General features: G+C 40.0%; 1 protein-coding gene across 1 annotated transcript in view; it reads left to right on the forward strand.

Annotated features, from left to right (window-relative positions):
- The window catches only part of Aldh7A1 (aldehyde dehydrogenase 7 family member A1), a 155,069-nt gene that overhangs the window by 23,044 nt on the left and 117,314 nt on the right, over window positions 1-14,711 (forward strand). The window contains exons 2-3 of the mRNA XM_067141845.2: window positions 2,964-3,180; window positions 6,119-6,336. Coding sequence (XP_066997946.2) covers window positions 2,964-3,180; window positions 6,119-6,336 — 435 coding nt within the window. The remainder of the gene's footprint in view (window positions 1-2,963; window positions 3,181-6,118; window positions 6,337-14,711) is intronic.

Below are 14,711 nucleotides of genomic sequence, written 5' to 3' on the forward strand. Positions count from 1 at the left end.
TATGCTGTAAAACTGATGACCTTGATCATGTTCTTGTTCTGTATTTTAATGTAAGATTTTATAGTGTACTGCAGTCTAAATATCAACATAATTCATTTGTATCGGTGTCCTTATAATGACAAGTCTTGCATGCACGCACCACACATGCGCAGGCACATTCATTGTATTCTGTCATCATCACCATTGGCCGATCCTGCCTATGCTACTGACTCTGACTTCCTGTTGACAATGCACAAACTGTAAAATCTTATCTGCCTGGTGTAAAATTCTTCTTGAAAGGAACACTTTGGTAATGGCTGGATCTGTCTCAGGTCAAAACAGAATGTGCTCATTCTGAACCTGCTCATTCTCTTCCTGTAAAAGCTCATAGAAGGCCTTTACTCTTTTCTGTGTGGTAAGTTGCAGCATTTGCTTCGTTGAAGCCACCTTCCTTTGCTCGTCGATTCTTGGGTAGAAACTGCAAATATCAGAAGCTGCGCTTCTAAACCCTATGTTATATTCATTCATGAATATTCTTTGGAATAGAGATGTCATTAATCATGGGTTCGAGTAGCAGGGAAGAGCTACAAAGATCAATGGACAAACTTGAAGAGTATGCAGTCAAAAGCAGCCTTGTGATAAATAAGAATAAAACAGATCAGATGGTTTTCCGGAAAGGGGGGAGAATTTCATCTTGTGACAGAATACAATGTGGAGGGGTGGACTTAGACATAGTGAACTCGTTCTCATATCTGGGTGTCACTTTACAACCTACGGTCACCTCATTTAGAATTCACGTAAGAGAAAGATCTTTAGCAGCCATCAGAAGCATATATGACATTACAAACCCGAGTAGACTATCGCTAGACACAGCCATGGCCTTATTTTACGCTAAGGTTCTCCCAGTTCTCACATATGATATGGAACTTATTTGGGAAAGACTAACGGTGTCCGACCTTCGGACTATTGAAAATGTAATGGCCAGATTTCTGAAATGAACACTGGGCATCTCCAAAATGTCACCATCACGACTTGCATATGAATTATCCAATGAAACTTTTTTACTGGAAGATTTGAAAATGAGAATGCAGCTTCAACATGCGCAGCAAGAAGAGGAAGTTCTCCAAGAGAGAAAGAGGAAACAAGTAGAAATCAGCCTGGACTTTTACTCAACTGATGCTATGATTGACCGCAGCTGGACCGGTCCAAATAATGGCATGAGAAGTGGTTCGAATAGGCTGGCGGTACGTGGGTTTCACCATCGTCTATGCCGGCGATCAGGCTTCCATGAACTGTCTCTACATTGTGTGTGTATGTTGTGTGACAAACATTGCGATCGCTATCATTTCAGCAAGTGCAACAAAAGAACAAAATCTTTACTAGAATATGCGAAAGATTAATGTATTTTTAATGCACATTTGTGCGCTATTAAATAAATATTAATCACAGATTTATTTTACAGTACACTTAGTTCTGTTATATTTAGTTCACTGTGCAAGTACAGCCATTCTGGTTTTAATTGTAATGACTTTCATTGCAATGCAAGTTGTGTATAAATTGTCTAACACTGTTAGTATTCTTTGCGGATTTGTGACTGATGTAATCTCCACCTTTATATTCCTTTATCAATTTTCCTTCTTTTATTTTGTTCAATATACTATTCAGCCAAGTTGGTTTCATTAATGTAATATGCATGAAATATTTCTTGCACACTGGATATATAATTCCATTTTGTGCGAAAAAAATATAATTAATATTAAATTTGTGAGGTGTACTTTCACCAACATTGTTTCAAGGTCATCTTCGTTGAACATTTTTAAGCGGCATCATTCGTTCATCCTCTCTTGAAGTGCTTTTCTTTGATCTTCATAAATTAACTGTTTCAGGTGCAATGCACCTCGTGGGTGTATTTCATGACAAGTGAACTGTTTTTTGTGTTAACATGCACAAAAAAAAATGAAATCCTCTTTGAGCAACATACTGCTTCCTCTTATCCTTTTCATGTTGTGATTTATTCTTCTTTCTCTTTCTGCTACCCTTGTTTGCGCTCTTCACAAGAACACATTCTTCACCCATTTCACTGCCTAACTACAGTACTGGCATAATAATAATTATTAATATTAACACAGAAATAGAGCCTCCGCGGCTCAGGCGGCAGTGTGCCTGCCTTTCACCTTGAGTTCCGTGGTTCAAATCCCAGTCACTCCAAGTGACATTTGTGCTGGACAAAGAGGAGGCGGGACAGGTTTTTCTCCAGGTACTCAGGTTTTCCCTGTTATCCTTCATTCCAGTAACACTCTCCAGTATCATTTCATTCCATTAATCATTCATTAATCATTGCCCCAGAGGAGTGTGACAGACTTCGGCAGCCGGCACAATTCCCATCCTCGCCGCTAGAACAGGGCTTTATTAATTCCATTCCTGACCCAGTGAAATGACTGGAAACAGGCTGTAGATTTACATTTACATTAACGCAGAAATACAAAACTAATGTTAAAAGCTGCTCTGCGCAGGAACATCTGGCCGCAAGTGGACTGGAAATCACGTGACTTGAATCAGTGTCGCCTATTGGCCGTATGGACTAGTTCTTTGCAGAACATGTATATGTGGATAGGTTCATGTTTGCACTGAAACATGCATTTTCATGGGTTGTATAATGGGATATGTTTGAGTGTGCTTAAAAGTCTTCCATTCCATGTTTTATCTCTTTTATCTACATTGTGGACATGTTCATTTCTGCTTATCACCTCCTCAATATATAATGCATTTGAGTTTTTATCCTTATTATCCCTAAGACTGTACAGAACACTGAGCCTGAACTAAATTATTTGTATAATTACCTGAACCTCTACTATATTCATTTGATATAGCCTATCATTAGTATTTTCATTACTTTCTGAAGCATGAAGAAGTAAATAAAATTTTAATTTGAAGCACATTCCAGTTCAGATCAAGAGAGGTCATATTAAAGATTTCTTTTAAAGGTGGTGACTTCAATATGTCCTTCCAATGGTGAGCCAATTGCCAAGGTTCAACTAGGTACTCTTGCAGAATATGAATCATGCATTGAATCTGCAAAGGAAGCTTGGGAGGTCTGGGCTGACCTGCCAGCTCCCAAACGAGGAGAAATTGTACGACAGATTGGAGAAGCACTACGTCAGAAGATTGTTCCTCTTGGAAAATTAGTATCACTTGAAATGGGTAAGATTTTTCCTGATTTTTTAAATTTTTCTCTCCATTTAAAAAACGAACTATATACTGTAGCATATTTACCGAACAGCACTCTTTTTAAGATGTTGATTATAGAGGGAACAGTAAATAACTGTGTAACATTGCTGATATATTAACACCAAGGTAGACACAGTTTGAATCCCAACCAATGCATGTGGGATTTTTAAAATTAAAAATCACATCTTTGTGGTTCAGATTCCATGCATAACTGGAGATCCCCTGATTATGATCACGATATCAACATTCGCAAGTACAATCACTTTGTTGACAGAAATGTATAAATTAAAATATGACTACATGCCAACAGTCCTAGGCCCCTTGAATATTTATGGGGTTAATATATAATTTTAGTTTTAAAATATATAGTCACCAGTAAATATATAACATAACACAAATTTCCTCATTAAAAAGTGGATGAATATATACACTAGTGTCCAAAAGTTAAGCATAATCACTAAACAAGGCCATACTACCTGACAGGAATGTCAGACGGATTGCTGAACAAATGGTAGCTGACTCACACACCATATGTCACACAACTTGTCCTTTGAAAACAACTAACAAAACTTGGCAATGTCTTCCACAACAAAATATGCTGTTAATAGGGTGTATGGTTACCCCTAACGGCCACACGTGCTTCACAGCGACGTGGCATGCTCTCTATCAGATGGTCCAAGGGCTCTTGCGGCAGTCGATCCCATTCCTCCGAAAGGGCAATGCGAAGGTCTAGGAGGGTCCTTGGTGGAGGCTGACGGGATGCAATTCGCCTTCCCAATGCATCCCAGGCATGTTCTGTAGGATTCAGATCCGCAGACCTCCCTGCCAGTCCATGCGATTAATGTCTGCCCCAGCCAGAAATTCATCCACCAGCGCAGTGCGGTCGGGCATTATCGTCCATTAAGAGGAAGTTTATCGGCTACCCGGTTCTCTCCAGATTAATATGTGACGGGAGTCGTTCTGCAAACTGAAGTGGGATTCATCTGTGAAGAGCACATGCCTCTATTCATTCATGGTCCAGTTTCGATGTTGACGGCTCCACAGTAAACGGGTCTGTCTCTGTGCTGAAGTGAGCGGGACGCACACCGCTGGATGTCGGGCAAACAGCCCTGCTGTTCTGAGCCTCCGATACACAGTTTGCTGGGAAACGGCAACCCCTGAGATGGCTGTAAGCTCCACCGACAATTGTCTTGCAGGTGCACTCTGACTACGTCGGGCGGTTAAGGCCAGATATCGGTCCTGCTTTGAGGTGGTTACCTTTGGTCGACCTGTTACTGGCCTAGGACTAACATCTCCTGTGTCTCAAAATCGTCTCCAAAGCCTGGAAATGACACTTTTTGGCACATTCAAGGATACTGCAACTTCGGTCTGTGTCTGGCCTGCTTCCAGGCAGCCGAGTATTCTACCCTGCAAAACGGGCTCCAAATGGCATCGTTGTGCCATTATGTTGTCACGTTCACCACGAGGGTTCACTCCGCACACTATAACAGGGCAAACATGACTGAGGGGATGTGGGGCGCAGGCACTGGCTGTGTTTACCTTGTGGTTACGCTGCTAGTCAAAGCAGGGAACATTCCTTTCCTATACAGAGCGAACACATAGGGTTGGTAGGTGCATATGTCGTGCGATTTGCGGTCTATTTCCTGTTGCCCTGCTTACTCGTAATGTATGCTTAACTTTTGGACACTAGTGTAGAATCCTACCCCTTTTCCCAACCAGGAAGAGCTACACAAAACTCTCCTTTATTTATACAAAGGCAGCTAGCAGGTGCCATGTAATTGTTTCAGATAATTTTCGAATAATGAAGAGTATCATTTAAGGAGGCTGTGAAGATATTTCAAGTTGGAACCTTTTACTGACATGTGAATTAGTAAAAAGTTTCTTAATAACAAAGCAGATAGAGATTTATCTTCAAAGGAGTATGTCTGAAAAAACACTTGTGTTGTCTACAGTTAAAGTGGAAATGATTGTTATGAATAACATACTTAGTTTCAATGAAACAGTAATACAAATGTTTTCAAAGTAAAACCACTGTCCTGCAGAGTTATCCATAACAAAATTATGTCAGAACAGGTGCTGATTTTTCATTTAATATCCTTTATATACAGGACTTTGAATACTGAAAAAAAATATATATCAACGGCTCCAAGTATTAACAATGTAAGTCAGAGAATAGCCTAAATGAGTTACGATCATCACCAAAGCCATTACTTTAGTATTTTTCTCCTGATAATAATAACAGATCTTAGCGTCGTCTCCTAGGAGAAAGATAGCACAAATAAAATTGTACCTTCTTTTATGATGTTTGAACAGAGGAAATGTTACAATGTTAATACTTGGAGCCATCGATATATACCCCATGTACTATTTTTGACAAGCCTTACTGAACATAAAAATTTACTAATTAATATGCTAGTAATAATGTTATTAGTTTTACATCTCACTAACTACTTTTATGGTTTTTGGAAAATTAAAATACTGAATATTTTAAAAGATTTATTAGTCAGAGTAAAAAGTTGGTAATCCCAGTTTTTACCCTTTAAAACAAAAGAAATAATGAATTTGCAATGCATTGATCTTTTATTTCTTGTGCTACTTAACAACATGCAAAAGAGAAGTGGATTTTACCAAATCCTAGGATTAAATCAAGGAAAAATTATCACTGGAGTGTAATGCTGTGAACATACTTGAAAAATAAACATCAGGGGAATGTTGTTTAAAGAAAAGATATCCCTAAACCATGTGGCACTTACAATTCATTAAGAGCCATCAGTGGGACAAAAAACAAAAACAAGTCATCTGTTAGGTTTTTTGTAAAATGATTAATGTTTTCATACTGATATTCTTCTATCTGATAAATCATAACCACATGTCTGTCTGCTCATGTTAGGTAAATTGTTTAAATTTTCAGGTAAGATTCTTCCTGAAGGTATTGGAGAAGTACAAGAGTATGTGGATATATGTGACTATGCAGTTGGTCTTTCACGGAATTTTTCTGGACATATTTTTCCTTCAGAAAGAGCAGGCCATATGCTTCTAGAACAGTGGAACCCGTTAGGTATCATTGGAGTAATTTCTGCATTCAATTTTCCAATAGCAGTGTATGGATGGAACAGTGCTATTGCTATGGTAAGTAACAATTTTAAAAATAAATTATTTATTTTGGAATGTAAGAGTATAAAAGTGACAGTTTAAAGAATTGTTATCTCTGTTTTTATTAGTGAACTTAAAGGACAACGACTTGATTATATTATATAGGTTTTTAAAGTCTTACCAACCAAGCTATGGGTATGAGACAGATGAAAAAGCACTGGGAATGTGGAACAGAAATGGTGATGACATTCTTCAATTTAGAAAATGCATAATATGATTGTATCCTCAATGCAAAAGTGTGGAAAGTCATAAAACGCGAAGGATTTGGATAACAAATGAGTAGTCCATTTGCAAAACCTGCCATGTGCTTTATAACAGGTTTTGGAATATTGATAAAAAAAACTTATATAACTGTTAGAAATGCTATAGAAAGGTAATTCTTTCTTGGAAAAAAAACAGGATACGAAAGGGTGATTGGTAAATATGGGGAAGATATGGAAGCTAATGGGAATGGGAAGCATTTGCTGGACTTCTGTGCTAGTATGGGTTTAGCTGTTACGAATACATTCTTCAAGCATAAGGCTATTCACCACTACACATGGGAGGCTAGAGGTACCAGATCCATAATAGACTATATCGTAACAGACTTTGAATTCAGGAAATCTGTTAGGAATGTACGAGTTTTTTGCGGATTTTTCGATGATATAGACCACTATCTGATCTGTAGTGAACTAAGTACCATATTTCTAGGCCTAGGGTAGAGAAAGTGAAATCTGTCTGCAAACGAATAAGGGTAGAAAGTCTCCAAGATGAGGAAATTAGACAGAAGTACATGGATATGATTAGTGAGAAGCTTCAAACAGTAGACAGTAAGCAGGTTCAGGATATAGAAAGTGAATGGGTGGCATACAGGGATGCTGTAATAGAAACAGCAAGGGAATGCCTAGGAACAACTGTGTGTAAAGATGGGAAAAGGCGAACATCTTGGTGGAATGATGAAGTGAGAGCAGCCTGTAAACGTAAAAAGAAGGCTTATCAGAAATGGCTCCAAACAAGGGCCAAGGCAGACAGGGATTGGTACGTAGATGAAAGAAACAGAGCGAAACAAATAGTTGTTGAATCCAAAACGAAGTCATGAGAAGATTTTGGTAATAACCTGGAAAGGCTAGGTCAAGCAGCAGGGAAACCTTTCTGGACAGTAATAAAAAATCTTAGGAAGGGAGGGAAAAAGGAAATGAACAGTGTCTTGAGTAATTCAGGTGAACTCATAATAGATCCCAGGGAATCACTGGAGAGGTGGAGGGAATATTTTGAACATCTTCTCATTGTAAAAGGAAATCATCATGGTGGTGTTGCAAACAGCCAAGCTCATGGGGAGGAGGAAAAGGATGTTGGTGAAATTATGCTTGAGGAAGTGGAAAGAATAGTAAATAAACTCCATTGTCATAAGGCAGCAGGAATAGATGAAATTAGACCTGAAATGGTGAAGTACAGTGGGAAGGCAGGGATGAAATGGCTTCATAGAGTAGTAAAATTAGCGTGGAGTGTTGGTAAGGTACCTTCAGATTGGACAAAAGCAGTAATTGCACCTATCTATAAGCAAGGGAACAGGAAGGATTGCAACAACTTTCGAGGTATCTCATTGATTAGTATACCAGGCAAAGTATTCACTGGCATCCTGGAAGGGAGGGTGCGATCAGTCGTTGAGAGGAAGTTGGATGAAAACCAGTGTGGTTTCAGACCACAGAGAGGCTGTCAGGATCAGATTTTCAGTATGCGCCAGGTAATTGAAAAATGCTACGAGAGGAATAGGCAGTTGTGTTTATGTTTCGTAGATCTAGAGAAAGCATATGACAGGGTACCGAGGGAAAAGATGTTCACTATACTGGGGAACTATAGAATTAAAGGTAGATTATTAAAATCAATCAAAGGCATTTATGTTGACAATTGGGCTTCAGTGAGAATTGATGGTAGAATGAGTTCTTGGTTCAGGGTACTTACAGGAGTTGGACAAGGCTGTAATCTTTCACCTTTGCTGTTCGTAGTTTACATGGATCATCTGCTGAAAGGTATAAAATGGAAGGGAGGGATTCAGTTAGGTGGAAATGTAGTAAGCAGTTTGCCCTATGCTGACGACTTGGTCTTAATGGCAGACTGTGCCGAAAGCCTGCAGTCTAATATCTTGGAACTTGAAAATAGGTGCAATGAGTATGGTATGAAAATTAGCCTCTCGAAGACTAAATTGATGTCAGTAGGTAAGAAATTCAACAGATTCGAATGTCAGATTGATGATACAAAGCTAGAACAGGTCGATAATTTCAAGTATTTAGGTTGTGTGTTCTTCCAGGATGGTAATATAGTAAGTGAGATTGAATCAAGGTGTAGTAAAGCTAATGCAGTGAGCTTGCAGTTGCGATCAGCAGTATTCTGTAAGAAGGAAGTCACCTCCCAGACGAAACTATCTTTACATCGGTCTGTTTTCAGACCAACTTTGCTTTACGGGAGCGAAAGCTGGGTGGACTCAGGATATCTTATTCATAAGTTAGAAGTAACAGACATGAAAGTAGCAAGAATGATTGCTGGTACAAACAGGCGGGAACAATAGCAGGAGGGTACTCGGAATGAGGAGATAAAGGCTAATTTAGGAATGAACTCGATGGATGAATCTGTACGCATAAACCGGCTTCGGTGGTGGGGTCATGTGAGGCGAATGGAGGAGGATAGGTTACCTAGGAGAATAATGGACTCTGTTATGGAGGGTAAGAGAAGTAGAGGGAGACCAAAACGACGATGGTTAGACTCGGTTTCTAACGATTTAAAGATAAGAGGTATAGAACTAAGTGAGGCCACAACACTAGTTACAAATCGAAGATTGTGGCGACGTTTAGTAAATTCTCAGGGGCTTGCAGACTGAATGCTGAAAGGCATAACAGTCTATAATGATAATGTATATATGTATGTATGACTGTATATGAGCCTGTAATGTGCTGAGTTATGAAAATTAATTATGTCGTCCTTGTGCTTTAACATCACACTAACACACGGAAGGTTTTTGGCAATGCAAAGTTGGGAAAGAACTAAGAATGGGAAGGTGGCAGCCGTGGCCTTAATTAAGGTACAGCTCTAGCATTCGCCTGGTGTGAAAATGAGAACTATGGAAAACCATCTTCAGGGCTGCCAATGGTGGGATTCGAACCCACCATCTCTCGAATACAAGCTCACAGTTACGCGACTCTAACCGCACAGCCAACTCGCTCAGTAAAATTAATGACCTAAATAATTCGTCATTATAATAGATTTTGCGAATATATCTTACATTTAGCTGGTTGTGTGCTGCCATTTTGATTTGTTACTAATTTGCGTAACCTACTATTTTATAAATGCTAAGCTAATGAAAATATTGAGGGTTTTTTAAAAAGGTCAAACAAGTTTAAAATGTGCTCCAATAGGGTCTTAATCTGTACATTTTTGTTCTATTTGAAATACATACATAAATTAGCATTTATGTACATGTATTTTCGATAGCTTTAAGAGGAAAACAACTTTCCTTAGGTAAAGTCTACAGCATCCTCTTCCATGAGCTTGAAATCACTTTTAATATCACTGTCACATTTGTTATTGGTGTTTTCTTCCATCATGACAACGTTATTCTCTTCAGAAAAAATATGGTTATAAACTGTAATTTGTATCCAAAAATTGTCACTTAGCACGTAATGTTCCAGATACACATTCTACACATTTTTGGACACTAGAAATCTTTCCCTTCTAGGCGTTAGTCCTCTCCCCCGGTATGACCTCAACATGTAGAGTTTTAGAGGGTAGGCTTCATTGCCAAGAAGTACCAGTGGCGCTTTTACATCTGAGCTTGGTAGTCCTTTATCACTAGGCACATTGAAATTATTGGTTTCTAATAAATTATAAAGAGTGGAAGTTGTGAAAATGCCTCCATCACTCTGCTTTCCTCTCAACCCCACTTCAGTATTTAAATTTTTTTTGTCTGCTTCAGTAATACCTCGTAGTTCTAAGGAGAAATATCTGAGATTGTTGAAATAGCTGGAGCTGGAATTAGCTGGGCGATTTATTTGACAGTGTTTCCTGTTGATTGCACCAAAGCAATAGTAGTCAGTGGCCAATTTGTTTAGTTTTTCTTGAGCTGGTTGTGGCAAGAATTCTTCAACCAATTAATTCCAGATGACCTCGCAAGTTTCTTTCACTATCACACTGACCGTAGATTTTCTACCCTGAAGAAAAATGCCAATGATCGAAACTATAACCCTTTTCACTAGAAACCTGGACAATAAGGACATTATTAGAAATATTCTTAAAGTATTTTATGAGGGGGATCAGATATAAACAGGATTTTATTTTTTACTTAAAACCATTTATTGAAAAACTCAAGGCAGTTACAATTTTTTTTCCACATAGTTTCCTGCTTTGGACATGCATCTGTCCCAGCGTATGGGCAGCTTTTTGATGCCCACATTGTAAAAAGAACAGGGTCGTGTCACCACCCAGTTGTGCACGAAGTCTTCCACACTCTCGTCACCTTCAAATCATTGCCCCGCTAGAGCTTCTTTAAGCAGTCCAAACAAATGGAAATCGCAGGGCGATAAGTCCGGGCTGTAAGGAGGATGATCAACTGTAGTCCAGCGCATTTCGTGTAGCTTGGAGACACTAAGAGCTGCAGTATGGGGCCGCGGAGGAAGATGACCTGTCGAATTGGTTGGTCTCGTCTTTTGCGGCGATATGCAACCCTTGCCTTGTTCAGCAGCTCGCAGTAGTAAGCAGCATTGATTGTGCGTTGCTCATGCAAAAAATCAATCGGCATACTGCCTCGCTAATTGAAAAAACGGTTGCAAGAACCTTGTCAGCTGACAGTCGAATCTTGGCTTTCACTGGTGCTGCCTCCCCTTTCCTCCGCCTCTCCTTACTGGCTTGTTTGGATTCAGGAGTCTAGTGGTGGACCCATGTTTTGTCGCAGGTGACGATCTGACTCAAAAATGCATCACCTTCTAACGCAAACCTTGCTGTAAGCCTCTGACAGACTTCCAAATGTCTCAACATCGGATTTTCAGTCAAAAGGCGAGGGATGATTGTTTGGCAGCTCCCATAACTGATTCCAACTTGTTCTGCTATTTCTGATACTCTCGCCCATCGATTGTCTTCAATAATGTCCTTAACCGCTTGAATGTTTTTGTCTATAATGCTGGTCTGAAGACGGCGATCGTGTTATTGATTTTCCACACGTTCTTGTCCTTCCTTGAACTTTCTATGCCAGGCAAACACACGCGTCCTTGACAATGTTTGATCACCAAACTGTTGGCAAATTTCTGCCGCTGTAACTCCTTCACGAGCAAGGAATTTTATAATTATGCGTTGCGCAGTGGAGGGGTGCACCTGTCGCTCCGACATCGCGAACGTTGCTGACGAAACGGCAGGAAATATCTAAAATCACGCTCTCCCCACTCCTAACGGTCCCGCCTAAGCATAGCAGAAGTGCAGGCCCAGTCGTACCAACTGTTGATATTCATGAACCAAAATCCTGTTTATATTTAATCGACCTTCGTATTTTAAGTCATTAGGGCTAATATCAGATTACATTAATTACCATATATAATATTTATTCAATATTTATTTTTGTGTTCTACTTCAGGAGACGTGGCAAAAATCAAGTGGAAGAGCTTGAAAGACAAGTTTTGGAAGGAACTCCAGAAGCTTTCAAAGACAAACAGCGGTTCCAAAGCAACAAACGTAATATCACCTTGGGTGTTTATCGACACCATGATGTAAACGACTGTGGGAAATTACCTATGATATGCCATCAACATCAAGCGCCCTTCATGTGGGCGGAAGTGATAATGCTATCGGCAGCGATGTTGAGGTATCATAGCAGAAAAATGGGTCCTCAGATACCACAATGCCGAAGCAAAGAGCCTGAAAGCATAAACTTGATCCATTCGATGGGAAGATGCTGGAGCTTGAGGAGAAAAAGATGGACGTACTGTTAAAATAACAGCAGGGAGAGGATTTCAGTGATCCCAATTACAGTTTTGAATGACTTTTCTGCTGTATATGAAGAATTTAAGAGTGGTAGAAAATTTAACATTCAAAGTACACTCTTGCTTGATGTTTTAAATGCAGTAGAAGAATGAATATGCCAGACCTGTAGCTCAGATCCTTTCAAACAGAACAAAGATGGCCTAGGCCACCATAGCTCAATTGGTGGAGCAACCGACGCGAAATCGGGAGGTTGTGGGTTCGGATCCCACTGGTGTCCGGCTGGCCATTTTTGTTCTGTACTTAACATCTCTTCAATACGTACTACATGTATGTAACACGACCTAATACGTTGAAAGTCTGTTTCGATTTCGATTGCAGTAGAAGAAGCTAGTGAAGAAGACTGAAACCCTTTTAACATTTTTTTCTCCCTAATTCTTGCAAGTAATGATTCATGGTGTAGGTTACTGTAGTCATGTCCTAGTTTGTGAATCATGGGCAACGACTGAGTGCCTAGTAATTGGTCCTGAGTGTCAGGACACCAGTTGCTACGGAATGAGAGTGGGCATCTCGGACATATTCTGAATCATGGCCTTCCTTGCGCTCAGGCGCCTAGGACTATACAATCCATATGTGGTCCCTTACCCGTTAGAGGAGAGATCCTCACTTGGACTATGTGTAAGTAGGGTAGCATCCTGCTTCACAAATTTACCGAGCTCAGAACATTTTAAGCAAGCCTGGGACTTATGGGAGTAACAGAGTCCCAATCCCATTTGACAGGCGAGGGATTCCTTGGAAAGAACTTGGCGAATGTGCTAGGAGTAAATGATATTCCGGTAAGGGCGGATCACAAGGAAGAGATAGGAGATTATAAAGTGTACTTGACAGGTGTTAAAAAGGGAAGGGCAGAGTCTGGGGTAGGGCTGTTCATCAGGAATACTATTGCACGCAACATAGTTTCTGTTAGGCACGTAAATGAGCGAATGATGTGGGTAGATTTGGCATTTGGAGGAATTAGGACAAGAATTGTTTTAGCGTATTCACCATATGAGGGTGCAGATGAGGATGAAGTTGACAAGTTTTATGAAGCATTGAGTGACATCATAGTCAGGGTCAACAGCAAGGATACCAAGCTCGATGGCTGCAGTCGCTTAAGTGCGGCCAGTATCTAGTATTCGGGAGATAGTAGGTTCGAACCCCACTGTCGGCAGCCCTGAAAATGGTTTTCCGTGGTTTCCCATTTTCACACCAGGCAAATGCTGGGGCTGTATCTTAATTAAGGCCACGGCCACTTCCTTCCCACTCCTAGCCCTTTCCTATCCCATCGTCGCCATAAGACCTATCTGTGTCAGTGCGATGTAATGCAACCAGCAGCAAAAAAAAAAAAAAGAAAAAAAAAAAGAAACAGCAAGGATAGGATAGTGCTAATGGGCGATTTCAATGCAAGAGTTGGAAATAGAACTAAAGGATACGTAAGGGTGATTGCTAAATGTGGGGAAGATATGGAAGCTAATAGGACCTGAAGAACTGAAGGATACGAATAAGTGATTGGTAAATGTGGGGAAGATATGGAAGCTAATAGGAATGGGAAGCATTTGCTGGACTTCTGTGCTGGTATGGGTTTAGCAGTTACAAATACATCCTTCAAGCATAAGGCTATTCACCACTACACATGGGAGGCTAGGGGTACCAGATCCAAAAAGACTATATCTAAACCGACTTCAAATTCAGGAAATCTGTTAGGATTGTACAGGTTTTCCAGGGATTTTTCGATGATACAGTCCACTATCTGACCTGTAGTGAACCAAGTACTTCTAAGCCTAGGATAGAAAAAGTGAACTCTGTCTGCAAACGAATAAGGGTAGAAAATCTCCAGGATGAGGGCATTAGACAAAAGTACATGGATATGATTAGTGAGAAGTTCCGAACAGTGGACAGTCAGCAGGTTCAGAATATAGAAAGAGAATGGGTCGCATACAGGGATGCTGTAGTAGAAACACCAAGGGAATGCCTAGGAACAACTATGTGTAAAGATGGAAAAAAAAGCTAACATCTTGGTGGAATGATGAAGTGAGAGCAGCTTGTAAATGTAAAAAGATGGCTTATCAGAAATGGCTCCAAACAAGGGCTGATGCAGACAGGGAGTTGTATGTAAATGAAAGAAACAGAGTGAAACAAATAGTTGTTGAATCCAAAAAAAGTTGTGGGATGATTTTGGTAATAACCTGGAAAGGCTTAGTCAAGCAGCAGAGAAACCTTTCTGAACAGTAATAAAGAATCTTAGAAAGGGAGGGAAAAGGGAAATGAACAGTGTTTTGGGTCATTAAGGTGAACTCATAATAGATCCCAGGGAATCCCTGGACAGGTGGAGGGAATATTTTGAAAATCTTCTCAACGTAAAAGGTAATCTTCCT

The sequence above is a fragment of the Anabrus simplex genome, chromosome 2, assembly GCF_040414725.1.
Source record: "Anabrus simplex isolate iqAnaSimp1 chromosome 2, ASM4041472v1, whole genome shotgun sequence".
Taxonomy (NCBI): Eukaryota; Metazoa; Arthropoda; class Insecta; order Orthoptera; family Tettigoniidae; genus Anabrus; species Anabrus simplex.